The sequence below is a fragment of the Sarcophilus harrisii genome, chromosome 4 (genome assembly GCF_902635505.1).
Source record: "Sarcophilus harrisii chromosome 4, mSarHar1.11, whole genome shotgun sequence".
In the NCBI taxonomy this organism is placed as follows: Eukaryota; Metazoa; Chordata; class Mammalia; order Dasyuromorphia; family Dasyuridae; genus Sarcophilus; species Sarcophilus harrisii.
The window spans coordinates 328186704-328207653 of NC_045429.1; the positions used below are offsets into that span (position 1 = coordinate 328186704).

General features: G+C 46.1%; 2 protein-coding genes across 2 annotated transcripts; one reads left to right on the forward strand and one right to left on the reverse strand.

Annotated features, from left to right (window-relative positions):
* Window positions 1-6535: 6535 nt before the first annotated feature.
* GFAP (glial fibrillary acidic protein) lies at window positions 6536-17775 on the forward strand. Its single transcript, XM_031965995.1, has 9 exons — window positions 6536-7020; window positions 8489-8549; window positions 8906-9001; window positions 9911-10072; window positions 10441-10566; window positions 10699-10919; window positions 12036-12079; window positions 14694-14779; window positions 15344-17775. The coding sequence occupies exons 1-9, from the start codon at window positions 6569-6571 to the stop codon at window positions 15380-15382; spliced, it is 1287 nt and encodes a 428-aa protein (XP_031821855.1). The 5' UTR covers window positions 6536-6568; the 3' UTR covers window positions 15383-17775.
* On the reverse strand, window positions 17646-20345 carry FAM187A (family with sequence similarity 187 member A). Its single transcript, XM_003768426.2, has one exon. It carries the CDS (start codon window positions 20145-20147, stop codon window positions 18912-18914), a length of 1236 nt encoding a protein of 411 aa, XP_003768474.1. The 5' UTR covers window positions 20148-20345; the 3' UTR covers window positions 17646-18911.
* Between the last annotated feature and the right edge of the window lie 605 nt (window positions 20346-20950).

Below are 20950 nucleotides of genomic sequence, written 5' to 3' on the forward strand. Positions count from 1 at the left end.
AACCTGGGAAGAAAAACAAAAATGCAAACAGTTTACATTCATTTCCCAGTGTTTTTTCTTTGGGTGTAGCTGCTTCTGTCCATCATTGATCAATTGAAACTGAATTAGGTCTCTTTGTCAAAGAAATCCACTTCCATCAGATTACATCTTCATACAGTATTGTTGTTGATGTATATAATGATCTCTTGGTTCTGCTCATTTCACTTAGCATCAGTTCATGTAAGTCTCTCCAAACCTCTCTGTATTCGAGATGATTTTTTTTAAAAAGTGAAGGAGTGAGAAAGACAGAAGGTGACAAGGGGAAAAAGAGAGGCTGAGTGGGGAAATTTTTCTCATTAAAAAGGTATGCAAGGAAAAATATTTATAGTGAAGAGAAAAATGAAAGGGTGTGCAACGCTTGAACCTTACTATCATTGGAATTGGTTCAAAGAGGGAAGAACATATACACCCACACATGCATAAATGTACATACACATGGGAGTAAGGGGAAAAGGGAGGGATGATAAAAGGCAGAGTGGATTAAGGAAGCAATTGTCAGATACAAAATAGACTTTTGAGAAGGGACAGATAAAAAAGAAAGAAGAAAAAATAGAAGAAAATGGAATGGAGAAAATACAGTTTTCATTACTATGAGTGAGATAAGCTTACTCATAAAACAGAAGCAGATAGCAATATCTATTTGAAGTTAGAATACAATAATATGTTATTTCCAAGGCACAATTGAAACAGAAAATACACATACACAGTTTAAAGGAATGGAGCAGAATCTAATGTGTTTTAGCTGAAGAAAAATAGACAGGGATAGCAATCATGATCTCAGATAAAGCAAAAGCAAAAATAGATTTAACTGAAAGAGATAATTAGGGAAACTACATTTTGCTAAAAGGTACCACAGATGATGTAATATAAAAAATTTTACAAGAAGTTTCTCATAGACAACTGAGTTAAAGTTGTAAAAATAAGAGCCATTCCCCAATTGATAAAGGGTCAAAGAATATGAATGGACAGTTTTCAGAAGAAGAAATTAAAGTTATCTATAGTCATAAAAGTTCTCTGTATTATTATTGATTAAAGAAGTGCAAATGAAAACCTCACATCTGTGAGAAATGATAAATGCTGGAGGGGATGGGGAAAACAAGTACACTAATGCATTATTAATTTAATTGTGAACTGTTCCAGTTATTCTGGAGAACAATTTGAATTATACCCAAAGGATGATAAAGTTGTGTACCCCTTGGCTGAACAGTACCACTACTAAGTCTATATCCCAAAGAGATCAAAGGGAAAGGAAAATGATCTATGTATATAAAAATAACATAGCAGTTCTTTCTGTGATGGCAAAGAATTACAAATTGAAGAGATAACTATTGACCGAGGAATGGCTGAACAAATTATGACATATGATTGTGATGAGGGGGTAGTTTCAGAAAAACCATGACAAGAGCTATATGAAGTAATGCCAAGTAAAATGAGAAAAACCCAGGACATTACAGCAATGCTGTAATGATGATCAGCTGTGAAAGACTTGGCAATTCTGATCAATAAGATGATCCAACACAGTTCTAAGAGACTTGTGATGTAAAAATGCTATTCACCTCCAGAGAGAGAAGTGATAAACTCGGAGTGCAAACTGAAGCATAATTTTCTCATTTAAAAATTTTTTCTTGTCTTTTTTTTTATAATATTGCTAATATGGAAATTATGTTTTCTGTGAGTTCACATGTATAACTGATATCATATTGCTTGCCTTCTCAGTGAATGAGAGAGTGGGTAGGAGGAAAGGAAAGTATTTGGAAATGAAAATTTTAAAAATGTTAGTAATAAGTGATCATTTAAAACAATAAAATAATATGCAGATCTCTGCTCTTGTAGGTATAGGGAATTCCTGGCAAAACTGAAAAATTAAGTGACCTGCTTAGAGATACGTGTCAAAGAAAAGGCCTGAATCCAGGTTGTTTTGACTCCAAGTACATTTTTTCCAATTCTCAATGGTAGCAGATCCCCTTCCTCTGAGGGTAGATTAGATTGTTGAAAATAGGAAGACATCAGGTGGAACTGTATTTGGTGTTAAAGACAAGGAATAAACCCCTTTGGAGTCAGAAACTGAGAAGTTACTTACTGTAAAGGATGAAATGGGTTTTGTTTAAGGATGTTTCCTCTCTTGGTTCTCAGCAATTCAGTGATCTAAGGCAATCCCAATAAACTTTGGATGGAAAATGCCATCCTCATTCAGAGAGAGAACTATGGAGACTGAATGTGGATCAATGCATGCTATTTTTACTTTTTTTCCCTTTCTGTTTTTTTTTCACATGCTTTTTTCATTTTGTTCTGATTTTTCTCTCCCAACATGACTCATATGTACATATGTAAAAAAATGAATGTACACGTATAATCTAAAAATAAAATAAATTCTCACCTTAAAAAAAAAGGATGTTTTCTCTAAGCTGGAACTCCAGTCTGGGCAGCTGGGCACTGCCATCTAGCTGCCAACTATATATTTCACTCTCAGTCAGTGTCTGGCCAAGAGATTGGCTCTAGAGTCAGTCTCCAAAGGAGCCAGGCTAACAGCTTCTGCACTTATTTACTAATTCTCCTCCCAACCAGAACCTGTGGACCCTTTGTAGCCTACAGGCAGTCAAGCTCTGTTGAGTTCTTTGTCTCTTCAAGGGGACAACTCACTTGGGTCATAAGTCTAAACTTGGAAAAACTCTCAAGACGTCATCTAGTCCAAGACCCTCATTATACAGAAGAAGAAACCTTGATTCTCCTTTAGTCACACAAATAAGTGCCATTGGCAGAATTTGAACTTGGGTCCTCTGATTCCACAGCCAGAGATCTTTCCGGTGTGCTGTGACAATATCCCTAAGCCCCAGGTGTTTTTTTATTTTTTAAATGAGAGGGTTGAACAAGATGTCAGTAAATCAGCAAGCATTTATTAAGGGTGTGCCTGAGCTAAATGATCTCTAAGGTGCCTTCCACTTCTAATATTATATATATATGTATATATAACCAAGTGTCCAGACCTTTGCTAACCTCGGCTAACCACTGCCTTCCTCCATAATCCTGCCCTTGCTGACCTGATGTTCATGAGGCTGGAGTTCTAGACTAAGAGAGAATGGGTGAAGCGAGAATATTGTCAGGAAAAGATCCAAGATGGAAGGCAGAGGACAATTTGAAAGAGAGTGGCCAGGTAAAGTTGAGAGTTCCCATCTGTAGTTTGGGATGTATCTGTCCTGCTGGGTAGAGCTCAGAGACAAATCTGTCTGTTTGGGTGACATGTATTTTGGTAATGGAATATAGGGTGGAGGCAGGAACAAGAGCACAGCTTCAGGGAAGGGCAGAGGCGATGAGGCAAGAATCAGGAAGCTGGGGGACTGCTCCCCAAGATACCCCTCAGATGTGGTGATAGGGCAGGTCACTGGCAGACAGGCAGTGATTCAGAAAAACAGTGAGAGGCAGAGGAGATTTCTTAAGGCTCTTCCTATGTCACTAATCCATCATGATTATTACAAAACCAAGAAGAGCTACCTAGCGTGTTTGCGGGATTTCTTATTTCCCTCCACTGGCTTCCTTGATGTTTCTCAAACTTGACATTCTACTGTGCAACTCTGTGAATTTTCACTGGGTGTCTTCAGTGTCCTGATGTTCAACTCCTGCCTTCCCTGGCTTCCTTTAGGTTAGCTAGAATCCCATTTTTCCAAGAAGCTTTTCCCAGATTCCCCTTAATCTAGTGCCTTCCCTCTAATTGATCATGTCTCTCTCTCTCTCTTTCTCTCTCCCTCCCTTTCTCTCTCTCGCTCTCTTTTTCTGTCTCTGCCTCTTTTTATAGATATATTTATAAGTATATATGTATTTATAGATAGGAAGACAAATTTATATGTGAATATATATGTATAGACTGGTAGATATATAATGTATATTATATATGATATATATATAAATATATATAAACAAGAAAGCCAGAAGTAAATAGACAGACAGACAGATCAATCTAAATCTAGATATATGATAAATCAGAAGGAAACATTAATTATGGAGGTCTGGGAAAGGCACTTGAAGAAATGGGATTCTAACTGACTTAAAGGAATGCAGGGCAATCAGGAGGTGAACATCAGAACACAGAATATACCCAGTGAAAACATATCTAATGACATATATGTGAATAAATACATGATGTATTAAGTATTAGATATTTATTAATTTATTATTATATATAATTTAAATAACATAAATATATCTATATTTATAGGCAGACAGACAGATAGATATTGCTTGTACCTGTTTAACCCATTAGAATGTGAGCCCCTTAGAGGCAGGAACTGTCTTTTGCCATTCTTTGTCACTCCAGTGCTTAGCACAGTACCTGGCACTGTACACAGCAGGTACTTAATAAATGCTTCTTGACTGTACTTGATATCATCTTGATATTGGGCTTTATTTTGGATGTAACTGGCAGGGTGTTGGTGAGAGGAGTATATACATAGTATAATCTGCTGAATCTCACTGAAAATGTCCTCATTTTCTCTCTAAGAAACGATGACAAAGTCCAGAGATTTAGAAATCAAATTTCCCGGTGCTACTCACTCCCTAATACCTTCCAGGCGGCCCTTTTCCTCCTGGGAGGAGAGGAAAGAACCTAAACCTTTCCTGAGCCCTAACCCAGAGTTCTCCAGATCTTTGGGGAGCATAAGCTCTGAAACCATGGACACCATCTTGCTTTTCCTCCCCATGGGCATTTGGGATAATCCCCTGGTCTGACCCCAACCCAGGCTGGTGCCATTGACATGGCCACCTGTAGAACAAGCTTTAATGGGAGACAATGTTATGTTTTGTGAGACAGACTCAAGATTCCCCCAAGTTTCTCAGAGAAACTCTGGTGGGGAGAGTCAAGTTGGCTTGGTGGGAAAAAGTTGGGGAGGGTGAGCCCTCTGCAAGCTGGCGCTGGGGCCTCTCTCTGGAGATGATTTCTCTTGTAGCTTTTGGTCTCCTTGCTCCCACTCCCCCGCCCCTTCTCCCTTACCCAGCCTCTTTTGCCCGCTGTATGACTCACCTTGGCACAGGCACAATGACTCCAGGGTGGGCACAGAGCCCACTGCCTACTGCTCATCAGCCTGACTCCGCTTCTTTCCGAGAAGCCCATTGAGCCGGGGCCTGGGCAGCACCCTGCTTTGGCAGTCTTGTGTCCCTGGGATAAAAGCGGCCTTGCCTCCTGGAGAGAAGACATTTTTCTCCTCCCAAACCCCAAACCCAGAACAAGAATCCTTTCAGCCGGTGCCCAGGCTAGTAAAAATCAGCAGCCTGAGAATAATTGGGGCAGGGGTGGGGTGAGGGAGTGGGGGGCTGCCCAGGGCGGGATGCCTATCTCAGAAGCCCAGGCAGTCAGAGCCTGGAGCCTGAATCCTGTTTTCAGCAAGAACACAGAGGTCTGGAGACAAGACGGGAACCAGAGGTCCCAGGACAGGGGAGAGGAACAAGGCCAAAGTTTACCTTAAGGGCTAACTTGTTGTTTCCAAAGTTCTCCTCCTCTCTATCCCCATACTTCCCAGGGTACCAGTCCCTAGCCCCTCTGCATGGGAACTTAGAGGGTTCAATGTGTGGGAACTCAAGGACCATAAATCTTCAGTGAGATATTTGTGGAAGAAGGGAGAGGATGGAGTGCTGGGGAAGGGACCCTGGGAACTCTCCCTGGGAGACAGCTCGGCACAGCACAGCAGCGGGACCATCTGTAATGCTTTGTGGAGCTGTCCAGTTCTGGCCTCTGGTGAGGGGACTTACCCAGGCAGAGGAGGCTCATGGATCCAATGCAAGAAGGCCAGGGGAGTCTGAGATCTTCCCCTTGGTCATACTTGACCAACTTCCACACCCCCCCCCCAAAGTCATTCCTCTCCCTTTCTGTCAAGAAGGAAGACAAGGTTCCAGGATCATGAGAAATGGAAAGAGCCAGAACAGAAGTCAAGGGGGCCTGAGTTCTAGTGCTATTTTTGTTACCAGGTATCTAAGTGAATTTGGATGTAACTGAGGACCTCTCTGGACTTCAGTTTCCTCTTCCCCAAAATGACTGGTTGGATTAAAAGATCTTGAAGGTCCCTTTCTGTTTCGAGATTTTAGGAGCCAGGATAGACCCTGACCAAGCTGTATGTCCAAAACTTTTGGGGTAGAGGGAAATAGGGATGGAAAGAAAGTCCTGGGGAATGGTAGCATCCTGGCCTCTGTTCAGAAAAGGGAATGTCCTCAAGAAACCCTATGTTTGGAGTAGGAAAGATGATGAGGTGAGTCACAGTAGAACACTTTTATTCCAATTCCCCAGAGAATACAAACACCAGCAAGCACAGGGAGACCTTCTTTCTCTCTCTCTCTCTCTCTTCCCTTCAGCAGAATAATGAGATGGGAGAGCGGGAAAAGAGGCCTCCCCCAGGGGGCTTTGGCCAATGCCTCATCCCGTTCCAAGGGACAGTGCCAAAGTAAACATGGGCAGTGCCAAAAACCCACGGCTGGGGCGGTGGAATTGGATGTGCCTTTCTATAAAGCCCCCTCGGGGCCCCCTGCTTCAGGCAGATCCAGGGCCAACATGGACAGACGGCGCTTCACCTCCTCTGCCCGCCGCTCATACGCCTCCGAGGTTGTGGTTCGCTTCCCGGGTGCCCGCCGCCTGGCGCCAGTGGCCCGGCTCTCCCCAAGCAAAATGCCACCTCCGCTTCCCACCCGGGTTGACTTCTCAGTGGCCGAGGCTCTCAATGCCAGCTTCAAAGAGACGCGGTCCAGCGAGCGGGCCGAGATGATGGAGCTCAACGACCGCTTTGCCAGCTACATCGAGAAGGTGCGTTTTCTGGAGCAACAGAACAAGGTTCTGGCAGGGGAGCTCAACCAGCTTCGGGGAAAGGAGCCCACCAAGCTTGCCGACGTCTACCAAGCCGAGCTGCATCGGCTCCGGCTCCAGCTGGACCAGCTGACTGCCAGCAGTGCCCGGCTAGAGATCGAGAGAGATAACCTGGCTGAAGACCTGGCCACTCTGAGACAGAAGTGAGTGAGTGGCCGGCCTAGGAGAGAGGGAGCGGGAAGGGCACAGCTTTGCTTGGATGGGGTGGTGGCTCTCGCAGGAGCATAATACTATGGTGAGGTACTGGGTACCCGGGCAGGTCGGACCCTCTGACATTCCGTCTCCTCCCTAGCAAAATGAAAGGGCTGAATTAGAGATCTCTGGGGTCCCTTCTCACTCTGAATCTAAGAGGTTATGGTCTGTTTCCCCCAATTTAAGAAGAGGTGTCCTTGTTACATCCAAAAGATACACCCAAAATGTAGACAAGGATGAACCCTTGGGTGAGCTGTGAGCATCAGTGTTAGGGGAACACCTGAGGAATGGAGGGAAAAATTAAGGAAGGCAGCCTGGAAAGGAGAAGGAGTTTTGGGCAGGCTGGGGAGTAAGGAAGGGAGAGGACTAAAGAGTGAGGGTAGAGGGAGGTGGCAGGATGTGTGTGAGACCACGGTTCACATCATTCTTCATGGTCACTTCTAACAATCTGGCGGCCCTTTAGCCATTCAATTCATTAATTTATCCCTACTAGAGACTGACTATCCCTCATGTTCTCAGAGATATCTGGATTACCTGGATAGATTGGAAAATATCAGATGGAAAGTCCAAAGAATGAGCTGGGATAAGGAGCCAGTCTATAGGACTTTGAGGTACTAGGCAGGAGTTTGAGTAGTGGATAGGGTAGGGCCAAGCTGATAACCAGATTTAGAAATGCTCTCACTCCAGGGCCATGTCGACAATCTGCTCACATGCTCTTAATAGACGTACTCAGGTGGCCTGTGGTGTCCAAGGTTGAGTGGACAATAGGAAGAACCCCTTCAGAGAACCTTCTGGACTATTGGAGAGAGCGGGAAGGGAAAAGGAGGGGAGGGAGTGTTTTATATGTGTATTTATCATGGTGTATAGAGATATAGATGCATTAGTGGAATAATGTGTGAAAATAATCCGTTAACGAGCTGTATAACTTGGGGCAAGTCCCACATTCTGGATCTCCATTTTCTCATCTGGCAAATGAAGCAATGGGACCAGCTGACAGCTAAGGTCCCTTTCAGTCCCGAAAACCTATGAGTAGGATTCTATTCAATGTGTGTTTTGTGGGAGCATTTATACAGTGTCGAGGCTAAAGATTTTATTCTCTCCTTAACTTCCTTTTACCCCAGAGGATTTTTATGGTCCTTCTCTTTGTAGCTTTCAAATATCTCGTGGGCAATTTGGGGTCACTATGCTACATAAATAGATGGGTAGAGTCCCGGACCTGAAATCACAAACTCCAAATCCTGAGCTCAAATCCAACCTCCAATACTTCCTAATTATGTGACTGTTTGCTTCAGTTTCCTTTACTATAAAAATAGGAATGATAATAATAGCATCCACTTCACAGGGTTGTTGTGAGGATATTTGTAAAAAGCACCTAGCACATACTAAGCACTGTATAAATGTGTGTTCCCTTCCCTTCAGGCTCCAGGAGGAAACCAACCTTCGGCTGGAAGCAGAGAACAATCTAACAGCTTACAGACAGGTCTGGGCACTTGGAGGGGCTGGAGGGAAACGGTAAAGGTGGCACCCCCTATGCTCAGCCTGTCCTTGCCCCTTGCCTCTGCCCCATCTCCCATTCCTGCCTTTGTCTCTCCCTAATCCATCTTCCTTAAAGCTCTTCCCTTTCTCTTTGCCTGGCTTGCTTCCACCGCTTCCACCTTGTTGTTCTCATCCTCCGTCCTATTTCCTTGTCCCAGTGAAGAGCCCTGTCCCTGGAGAACAGAAGCTGGGGCAGAGCTGAGGGAGAATGAGAGTGTATGTATGTGTATGCGGGTGGGGGGTAGCATTGGGGAAAGGGATATCCTGTGGTCCGAGCTAGTTGTTCTCTCCCTGACGCAGGAGGCTGATGAAGCTTCTCTGGCCCGCCTGGATCTGGAACGGAAGGTTGAGTCTCTGCAAGAAGAGATCCGCTTTCTCAGGAAGATTCATGAAGAAGTGAGAAAACCAGGATGGACCAGGATTTCCCTTCTCCTTTTGTTCCCTGAGCCCCCAAACACACAGGACAGTTATACACATGTGCCCATGTATACATGTAGATAATGCTCATCATAGTCATGGCCATGGGCAAGCTGCTTCTTTCTTCTCTCTGCTCTTTCATTATTTCTCTGACTCTTACAATATCCCTCTCTGTCTCCCACAAACATGCACACACAATCTCTTGAGTTCTGTATCACCTTCTTTATTTCTGCCTCTGTCTCTCTTCTCCGCTCTACTCCCCCTGTCTCTCATGTACACACACACATTTTTCTGGGACTCTGTGTGTGTGTGTGTGTGTGTGTGTGTGTGTGTGTGTGTCCCTGTCTCTGTCTCTCTGTCTCTGTGTCATTTTGTTTTGGTCTCTGTCTCTCTTTTCCTCTGCCTCTCTCTATACCTGTCTCTCTATCTCTGTCTCTGTATCTCTCTCTCTCCCTCTCTCTCTCTCTCTCTCTCTCTTGCTCTCGCTCTCGCTCTCGCTCTCCCTTTCTCCCTCTCTTTCTCTTTCTTTCACACACACATACACATATACATACACACACAATTTCATCTATGTACCCTATGTACTCATCACCTGTACTCTCACCATCACCATGCCAGTCTTGTCCTATGCCCCAGAGGGAAGGACAAGAGAAGAGAGAAAGGAGGCATCCCATGGCTTTAGAACCTTAGATTCTTTCCTAGCTTTGCTAGGGCCATGATTATTCCTCTTTCCCCAACTCATACCCAGGCCCCATGCTTTATCATCTCCAACCCTCCAGTCTCTGGGCAGGGAAGAGGAGGAATCAATGAGATAGAAGAAAAGAAAAGTCGGTCAGATCCAGTAGCTGGGGATGGTCCTTCCTCTGACCTCTCCCCTCCCCAATCCAGGAGCTTCGAGAGCTACAGGAGCAGCTGGCCCAGCATCAGGTACATGTGGAACTTGACGTGACCAAACCAGACCTCACTGCTGCCCTGCGTGAGATCCGAACCCAGTACGAGGCGATGGCCTCCAGTAACATGCAGGAGACTGAGGAGTGGTACCGGTCCAAGGTAGGCCTGCTTCTCAGACCTTTCCTTCTGGCTCCCAGGTGCCCTGGCTCGGCCCAGGACATTTCCCTCTGTCTCCTCCCCAACAGAAATACTCTTTGTAAGACTCTCTTTGCTCCTCTGAGGGGGCAGAGGATGGAAGCAGGAGAATCAGTGGGCTGGGGTGGGAGTGGGAGGGTGGTTTAGGGTAAATGGAACTTGGGGAGGGCCCTGAGGAAGGAATCAGGAATCTGCCCCCACCCACCAGACCTCTGTCTTTTTTGTCGGCACTCCTCCATGAATCTGACCTTTCCCCTCCCCGGTGCCTGCAGTGCCAGCCCCCGAGTTACCTCCCCAGCCCCGCTGACTTTTCTTTCCTCCATCCCCTCCAGTTTGCAGACCTGACAGATGCTGCAGCGCGGAACGTGGAGCTGCTGCGCCAGGCCAAGCACGAAGCCAACGAGTACCGGCGACAGCTGCAGTCCCTCACCTGCGACCTGGAGTCCCTTCGTGGCACTGTGAGCAAGGAAGGGGGCGAACGGGGTCCCGCAGGGGGCCGGGGGGGCTCAGGGAGGGGCCGGGGGCGGTGCCCAGGGAGGTGCCCCTGGCTGGGTCCCCCGTAGACATGAGCTCTGGGGCTTGTCTGGAAGAACGAGTCCCTGGAGAGGCAGATGCGGGAGCTGGAGGAGCGGCACGCCCGGGAAGCGGCGGGCTACCAGGAGGCGCTGCTGAGGCTGGAGGAAGAAGGGCAGAGCCTCAAGGACGAGATGGCCCGGCACCTGCAGGAGTACCAGGAGCTGCTCAACGTCAAGCTGGCCCTGGACATCGAAATTGCCACCTACAGGAAGCTGCTGGAAGGGGAGGAGAGCCGGTAAGCTCGCCGGCCGGGGTGCAGAGACTTCCGCGCCCTGGAGCCCGCCGGGAGGTCCGTCCTTGGAACCTAAATAGCCATTCCAATGTCCAGGGCAGGAAGCCCTGGAGTGACTGAATGGGCCCTGAAAGGTAGCTAGGAGGCTGCCATGGGGAAGGGGCAAGGAAAGGTGCATTTATCCCATAGCTACAAAAATGCCAATACTATCATTATCATTTAAATTTTGGTACCCTAGGACAAAGCTCCATCACCCTGCCCTAGTTATGTTTCTGCCAGTTCTAACCTACTCACTCTATTCTTATCCAAACTTATGGACCCTTTGACTTTGTTTTCATGGCTCTTTGTCCCATTTGGCTCCTGATGACTCTCTCCTTGCCCATCAATGACGTGGGATGTAGCTAGAATCTAATTTTTTAGCATGAACAATACTCTCCCTCTCCTCTTTCTGTAACCTTTGGGGTTTTTTTAATCCAAAGTCCTCCCTGGTCTTATCTTTCCCATTTTTTCAAGACCTACCTCCATACCTATCATTGCTCTCCTTCTCTATCATCACACCCCATCACCCTTCCCATCACTCCTTATCTTCTCTCCCATTTCTCCCCACTTTTCTCCACTCATAATTCAACTTTTGCTGAAAATTCTTCATCTGCTTTCTCCTTCTCCTCCCTTAGGATTTTCTCATACCTCTTTCCCCCAAACTTCTAACCCTACTCTATCTCATCAAAGTCATCTCTTTCCCTTTTCCCTGGGTCTCTCTCTACTGGGGAGTCATCTCAGACTCAGAAGAAGAAAATGTGCTTTGATCCTAAAAATCCCCTCAATTCACCACCAAGATGTGTCTGATATTATCTGTCTGGGAAGCCACGCGGCTAGACAAAAGTCATGGAAACCAGGGCATACACATTTCCATGATCCTGGAGAGAGATCACACAGATCTCAGATGTCCCAGTCACTGATGGAATAAGTCTGGCTATTTGTGACTAAAACAAATAAAGGCATCTAAGGTTGTTTTGATCCTCACTTCCTACCCTGACTTTCCCAGAGAGCAAAGAAAGTTTGCAGCATTTCTCTCCTTTCCACTCTTGCTCATATTGTTCATTCTCTGCTCCCTTTTAGCATCACCATCCCAGTACAGACATTCTCCAATCTGCAAATCAGAGGTCAGTGGAATAAGGGAATGGGGTGGGTATTGAAGTCTTGGAGAGGGAGGAGACCCTTTGAGCTCCCTGATAGGAAGGTTCCTAGTTTGTCCCATGCAGCTATTGAGGTAGCAAAGTGCGATCTTTCTGTCCTAATGTCTATGAGGCAAAGTCTCAACCTCAAGGGCAATTGGGAGCACCAGGGTTTCCTGCTAATAGGCACCCTGTAGGGATCATCAGAGTATCCCAAGGAAGTTCCTAGATAATCTTTCTTCAGTAGACCTATGGAATAACTTTTAGTCTCCCTCTTGGCTCTTAGTCCCTATTCTCCCACCTGAGGCTCATTTTTAGGAGTCTGAGGGAGGTACAGAAAGCAGTCTCTCAGCTTCCCTCACTGCCCCCCATCCCACATCTCACATAATCTCCTGATTATGTGGGGTTCCTCCAATAACTCCAGGGAAGAAGAGGCAGTGTAATATAGCAGATAAAGTTCTGGACTTGTAGTCTAGGCACAATCAACAAACATTTTAAAATTACCTACTGTGTACAGGTACCATGCAAGATGCTTGGGATACAAATAAAAGAGCTAGACAGGCCTTGTCCTCAAGGAGTAGAAGAGTAGACATATTCACAGAAAAGAAATATAATATATATACACAATCATTTCAACATGGGGCTGGAAGGGGGACAGTACTAGCCAGTGAGTGAATCAAGAAAAGCATCAGAACTAGAACTGGGACTTGAAGGTAGCTAGAGATTCATAATGGCAGCGATGAAGAGAAAGACTTGGATTCAGATCCCACCTCCTCACTTACAATGTGATTCATGGACTAGTCATCCAACCACTATCTACCTCCTGAAACTTTCCTATGATTTAGAGTTGGAATTTGCCTTGGTAGAGTTTTCCATTTAAACAGCAAGAATGTTTTCACTCCGGGAAAATCTCATTAATTATAAGGCAAGGGATAAAAATTACAAATGAGGTAATGGAGAAAGAGAAGTTACTAATTTCCACGAAGTCTCAAAATAATAGTTATCCTTAATATTCAACATAATATAAATAGAGATCAGGCTTCATTTCTCTTGGCTCCCTGACTGAACTTGTAAAATGAAAGGGTTGGATTCCATCACTCAATTAATTATCCATCAATCAACTAGCACTGGTTAAGTACCTACTATGTGCCAGGCTCGGGAGAGACAAAAACAAAGAATAAAACAAACTCTACTCTAAAGAGTTTACATTTAAACCAGTTAATAAATTCATAATTTACATACACAGAATTTACACATATACAAATACAAATACATATATTCTGAATACACAGAGCATATATTAAAAAAATTAAATAGAAATAAATACAAGGTCATTGAAGGGGATTAGTAATAGATCAACTAAGACTTCAGGTAAGGTAGGTGGTGCTTGAAGTAAAAGAGGATTTTATGAGGATTCCCAGCATCTCCCCAGCATGGGAGATGGCCAATGCATGGAACTGGGGAATGGAGTGAGGAACAGAAAAGAAATTGACTGTAAGTACAAGAAGAGAAAAAATTAATATAATAGAGTTAAAAAGACAGAATAGAGCCTGGTCAGGCTTAGAAAGACTGCAAAAACTAACCACAGATATTTAAATGTTATCCTAGAGGCAATAGTGAACTATTGAAACTTATTAAGAGAAAGACTTGGTCAGATCTATGCTTAAGAAAATTGTATAGATTGTATGGAACAGAGGTGTCAATCCCAAGTGCCTCAGATACTTAACACTTATTAGCTGTGTGACCCTGGGCAAGTCCCCCAGCTGCCTTTTCAAAAAAAAATTAGAATTGAAAAAAAAAAGCACATTTAGTCTAGTGGTCTCATTTTTACAGATAAAGAAACTGAAGCCCAGTAAATTAATATAAATTGAATTGACTTGACCAATACCATGTGATTGTAAGTCCAAGACTTTTTCCAGTACATATATGAAGAAGATTTATATCCTTGATTGTCCAAGGACTCAACCAAGATCGTTTCCATAGGATGTCAAAAGTGAAAGGACTTTAGAAATCATCAAGAACAAATTCCTCATTTTATAACTAAAATGCAACTCAAGTCAAAAGGGTCAACTCTGATCAAGGCCACATGGAGAGGTAGCAATAAGGTCAGGACTTGATTAAACCAATGTCTTTTGTTGCCCATTTTGGGTTTTTTTCCCCAATATACACAGTTTTTCTCTATTTTTCCCCCCTTGACCTTGGCTTGGTTTTCATATCTCTCTCATTATATTGTACTGTGGCCTGCAAGGAAAATTATATTCCCAAGAAGTTTTCTTATATTGAATAAAGTTTTATATTCCCTGTTCTTAATTTAAAAAACAGGCAAGTAGAGTGTTTATCTTTCTCCCAAGAGGTGGAGAAACAACTAATGAAGTTGCTTTTAACTTCATTATGATCCCTGATTCATTTTTTCTGTGAGTCAGTGACCTTTGTCCTCCACTTTTAAATTAGAAGATAGTTTTCCGTGGGGGTGGTGGGAGAACGGAATATTGTCTTGGAGCTCAGCTTGTATGACTGAGCAATAGGTAGTAGACTAAGATAGATGGGGATCCTGGTGCCTAGAAGGACTTGCCTATAAAAAGTGGCTTTTTCTTGCCTGCAGAGACTAGCTTGGACACCAAGTCTGTATCTGAGGGGCATCTCAAGAGAAGCATTGTGGTAAAGACAGTGGAGATGCGTGATGGAGAGGTAACTGACTGGAAATAGGGAGAAATCCTTCCCATCAGCCCAGTACAATGATAATTCAATCTCTAGGGGTTTCCTGGGATCCAAGGTGAAGGGGAGAGCAGTAGACTAGTGTCTCATGGGGAGAAATAATGTGGAAGGGAAAGCAATTAAAAGATAGAAGCCCACATTGCTGCCCACTTTTCCCCTTCTTCCCAATTTGTCCCTGACCAAGATTGCATCTATAACCTTTAGCAAAGATATTATCCCTATTTTAAAGAAGAATAAAAAGAAGCTCGAAGTGTCTAGATGGTATTCCCAAGGTCACAAGGCTAGTGTTAGAACCAGAACCTGAATGAACCCAGAGAAATACAAGCCATTAGATGAATGATCTCAGTGAAGAGTAAAGGCATTTGAAGAGTGTCCTCTTCCCACATTTGGCTCAGATACAAGCAGAAAGGGGGAGTCTAGGGAGACAGGTTCCAGTTTCCTAAGTCAGGGGAAAGGTTCTGCCAGTAGAAGATAATTTGGGCTAACTGTGCCTTGTCTTTCTCTTCCATCAAACATGTCCTATTTCTCTCCATCTAGGTCATTAAGGAATCCACACAGGAGCACAAAGATGTGTGAACTGGGGCTCCTCCAGAGAGCCTCTACAACAGGGGATAGAGTGGTTTCCTTGGTCCCTAAGTGAGAAGTTGTAGGAGATTTAACCGCACACAAGTGCCATAGAACAAATCCCTTTCCCCACTCCCAGTATCTTGGCAGCTTTGTCTGTCTTAGGCTTCCGTCGGCAGTCACAATTTCTCCACTCTTCAGTCCCTCCTTTCCTACTAACTGGAGAGGATAAACCTCTAGTGTCCATATTTCTGGTACTAATCATAAGGGGATGATGTGAGAGGTGTTTAGAAATCAGTTTGGTTTAGGCTAGTAGGGAGGAGATTGAATCAGAGGGGAGTACATTGCTGGAGGTTGCTCCCCCTTGACCCTCCCCACATCCTTGTTTCTATGGCAACTATTGCCAGAGCACCAAGAAGTTCAGAGCTGTCATTCCTAGACTTAGGAGAGAGAAAGGTGGTGTTGGAGGTTGTGGGGGTGGGGGGTTTGTCTGGATCCCTTATTATCAAGCTGCAAAAGAAAAAATAAAACTGTCAAGGGGAAAGCAGGGGTCTTCAGGACAAGGCAAGGGGCTGATCTCTTGTTTTCTGGTCCTGACCTGGGAGAGGCTGGAGATATTTATAGAGATAGTACTGTTATTCTTTATAATTCACATTTATGTAACTCACACATATATTTATATTTAAGGTTTACAATTTACATTTGCTTGCAATAAGTCTGTGAGGTAGATAGAATTATAATTCCAATTTTAAAGAAGGGTAAACTAAGCCTCAGAGAGCCTCAGGTTACACAGCTACATTTAGAACCAGGATCTGAACCCAGGTATTCTGACTCCAAATCCAATATTCTTTTCCCTTGCCTTCTGAATTCTGGTAGAATTAAATATCCTCATATTTGACTTTAGGAGTCATTGGTAATATGATATATTGTCCCTTGTTACTCATACCCATTGTCCCTCATACTTAGGATCATGGATTTAGAGCTGGAAGGGACTTTAGAGACTATTTAGCCCAACCATTTCACTTTAGGGAAACTAATCATGGGCTCACAAGCCATTTACTAAGTCACCTTGGAAAAGTCACAAAGTAAAGTTCAGAGAATCAATATTACAGTATCTTCCCCCAAAATATGGTTGCAATAAAACCATTTAAGGGGAGTAAGGCTTGGAAAGTGCTTAAACTTGGAGAAAGCTACTTGGAGTTCCATTCTTAGCTCTTCAAATTGGGAGGGAAAGGGAGCAGAGTATTTTGGAGTGTAGGAAAGTTTCTGGTGTATGTAGCGGGAGAAAGAGGATCAGAGGTAGGGAGGGAACGGGGAGAGAGCTGTCCAGCTAATTCCCAGGTTTGGGTCAAGAGAGGTCTGAAGAAGTTCAAATAAAAACTTGAGATTCTGATCTGTTAAGAAGCCCTAGGGTGAAAACCTAGTTCAATCAAACCTTCTCTTCCTTTTCCCCCTTTCTTCAGTTGGAGTCAGGTAGACAGAGCATAGACCAGAACTCCTCTCATGCTTCATTAGCTTCCTCTTGCCTCTGGTTCATGGCAATTAAGAGGTTACCATCCTTTTACAAATGCTAGATTCTGTTAGAGAAAGTACACTGAGAGAGACTACCAAGAGTAGAGGAGCACATATCTTTTTCCAAGGCCCCTTTCTTGTCCAATTAGAATCTTATAATCCTTTTTATGCCATCCCACCTCTAATAGCTCTTCATCTTTCCCCATTTCCCCCCATTTCTTCTCTATATAAATTAGATTCTAAACCCAATCCTGATTTTCCTTCCTTTTTCTCTCATAAATTCAAATAGGACGGTCAATAATTTCCCATTTCTTAGTATAAGTTTAAACTTTAGTTTTTCAAGTCAAATTTAGTGGAGTGCTTCTTTCCCCCAGTAATTTCTCTGATAGACACCCATGCTAAGTACCACTGGTGCTCCCTACACATTGCAGAGGCTGCTTGGATGATACTATCTATTCTCTATCCCTCTCTCTCACATTGCTGATTAGCTGTTTTTCTAATGTATTAATGACCGCTCGCTCCCTCCCACACATATCAGCCTTGGAAAACTGAGGAAAAGAATCAGAGGAAAAGATTAGGCTGAAAAGGCTTAGATTTAAATGTAGCATTTGGCCCAGTGTGTCTCCTTAGCATTCTGTAGAAGGTCTTGCTGAGCAAAGGGTTGGTAGTGTAGGAATATGGGTAGCCTAAGAAGTGACTTGGGGGCATATGTTCCAGGACCCCCACTTCACACTAACAGGCGGGACCTTGGAAGATGATGGAGAACCTTTCCTCTTGCTCGAGTTTTCTTCAACCATGGCTTTTTATTTTAGTTCTGTCACCTCGCTGCTTCGCCATTGCTGACTTTAACCTAGTCAGTCGCAGAGGATACCTAATAAAGCGGTTTGCATTCACTAGAGTGAGCACCTGAGTTATGTTTGAGAGGGAAGCCCTGTGGACAGAACCGGGGCAGGAGCAAGCGTTGCTGTCTCCCCCGTTTGGCTTCCATCACAGCTGAGAGCTGCTGGCCAGTCTCCTTGGGCACTTAGCCCACCCGATTTCCTCTCCATCCCCTTTAACTAGGGTGGCCAGCGCTGGTTCACAGATCTGGGCCCCACATGTGCCCCATCACCAACCTCCCTAACGAATATCGTTGGGTTCGCACCTCAGCCCGTGAGTCAGGTCTCTTAGCACCACCTTCCCTAGCTGGCGGCCCAGAAAAAGGCCCGAGCTGTGTGTCCCTGTTACTCCGTGAGAAGCCCACTCCGTTTTCCCTCCGGAGTCCGGCCTTGAAGCTAGCCAAGCCTGGCTGCCTGCGGCAGGACAGAGCTGGGAGAGAACTCGCGCAGCCCGGTGCTCTATCACGTATGCTGTCAGTCGCACTCATGGATTCAGTTGGCTTTAATGAGCTGCCTTTTAACGATGTGCCTAAGGGAAGGTCAGGGAACAGGAGGGAAGGGAGCCCACCTCTTGGCTCTCCCCCGGGGAGGGGACCGCGCCAGCCTCCTCACATCAGCCTACCCCGGAGCCTCTGGCCCTCTCCATCTCCCATCCGTGCTAATAGGACTCTTCATTCAGCATTAGTGGGGAGCATAACCGAGCGCTTCCTGCCCTTCCCTTCCCGTGCAGCATCATTCGGGACCGCTTACACTGAGCTAATGTAGTTTACAAACAAGATGTTTTTAAAACTTAGAAGAACCCAGTGGCGGCTGAGGTTTTTTCCAAAAGCAGCAGCAGCTCCACAGATCCTCGCCATCCATGAAGCCTTCTCCCCCCCCCCCCCCCACCATCTTTAAGGAAAGCTCTAAGCCCCCATCTCTCAGCCCCCCCCCCCCCGTTTAGGGGAAGGGAGAGCAAGTCCCGGTTCTGACCCCAGACCCATTTCCCTAGTCTGTGCTCATGATACTGTTCATTCCATAGTAGGCTGGGGAATTACAGCCAACCGTGGGTGCTCCTGCCTCCTTCCCATCATGGTGCAGGATCGTTAGAATTCTAACATTTCACTAATGTATTCAATAAATAATTGGTCTTCAAGGTCTCAGGGGAAAGTCTAGAGTTCAGGGCAGCAGACAAAGAAATAACAGCAGCAGCGGCATAAATGGATGAGGACGAAGACGGCCGTGATGAGCACGTAGCCCACCAAGGCGGCCTGCAGGGCGTACTGGGTCTCGGGGTCGGAGAGAGAAGCGTAGTAGCGGCCGCGGGATGTCACGGTCACGCGGAAGCCGGCCACCATCTCCCCGTCTCGCCAGCAGTAATAGGTGCCCCTGTCGTTCAGCTGGGCAAACCGGATGTGGAACTGGTTGCCGTGGTCGATGAACACCCTCATGGATCGGTTGACCCCCTTCAGGAAGCTGGTGCGGTACAGGCGGAGGCGGTCCTTGTCCCAGGCCACGGCGTGCTCCGGCCGCGCCCCCGGGCAGGACATGATGAGCCCGTGGCCCAGCCTCTGCTTGTGGAACTGAATGGGCACTTTGGGAACCCAGGGCTTGCTGCCCAGCTTGGAGATGAAGGTGAAGATGGCCATCAGCCCGCTCTGCGCCTCCTTCCTGCAGGGCACCATGCAGCTCCGCACCATCAGCTCGGGCGGACGGCGGCGGCCCGCCGCGGTGCGCAGGTTTCCTGGCACCGCCTGGGAGCCACAAGACACCACGTCGGGCACGTTCTTCAGGAACCGGGAGGAGAGGCCCGGCTTCTCCAGGTAGCAGAGCCCGATCCGCCATTGTTCCCCCCGAACCCCGCAGCGGTCGCAGCGCGTCCACTCCCAGAAGGTGGTGAAGATGTGCAGGTCCCCGAGCTCCTCGTCCTCCCGAGGCTCCTGGCCCTTGTCAGTGAACGCCGCCACCATCTCCTGACTGCTCTGTATGTCCACGTCGTAGGCGTAGAAATAGTCGCCGTGGCGCGTCCCGCAGAGGTAGAGCCCCGAGTCCTCGGGCTGGGCCCGGAACACCAGCAGGCTGAACATGCGGATGCTGAAGCGCGCCAGCATGCTGCTGCCCACCCGCACCTGTCCCGAGTCCACCATCACGCGCCCGTCGAAGTCCGTCAGGACTCTGGTGTGCAGGCTCCCTATGTGCTCCTGGTAGTACCAGACCACCGCGGTCACCTCCTCGGGCTTGCAGCGGCAGGGCAGCTCAAAGGTCATGTCTGCCAGGTAAGCCGCGTTGTCAAACATCAAGAAGGCGGGACACGGGACCTTCTGAAAAATGTTCTCCTTTTCTACCAGATCGAAAGCCCGGAGGCTTCCCCAGCTCCAAAGCAGCAGCAGGAGATGGGCCAAGCTCATGCTGGGGAAGCCCGAGGGAGAAGAGAAGGTGGGCTACAAGGGGCTCCCCACAGGGTTGGGTTAGCAGGGAATCACTCCCCCAGCTTCATTCTCAAGGACCCAGAGCCCAGCTGGGAATGTTCCTTTGTTACTATTCCAATTGAAAATTAGAATTTTTTTAGACCTGACCCTCTCTCATGAAAAATAAAATCATTCTAGAATCAGTCCTTCTGTTCTAGAATGCCTGCGTGGAGGTGATAGGATGGTGGCCAGATGGGCTGGTATCACTTCAGCCTTCTCTGCCTCTGTGAAGCCTGGATGCTGCTCACCACACTCTCTGGATACTCCGATCTGTATGCTGGGATTTCACAGCATTCCTCCCTCCTGGTTCTCCTCCAATGATCGTTCCTTAGTTTCCTTTGCTGGCTCACCCCTTTCCCTTCTCCCCCAGGATCCTTTCCTTAACTCTGGATGTTCCTCCTCTTTTTGATAACAAATCATCTCTCCTGATTTAATGATCACCTCTATGGAGATGGCTCATAGATCCATTTATCCAGCCCTAGTCTCTCCTCTGGTGTGGACAAGGCTTCCACTGATAAAGCCAGAATTAGATGGGAAGGAGGTGGGAAGAGGGGCCTGGCTCGCTTTTCAAACTGGATGTTTCATAGGCATTTCTACTCAACATGTTCAAAACAAAGTTCATCTTTCCTCCAAAATTTTCCCTACTTCTGTCAATGGCACTATAATTTTTCCATTCTCCTTGGTTCGCAACCTCAGAGCTATACTAGACTCCTGTGCCTCCCCCTCCACACTATAACCAATCA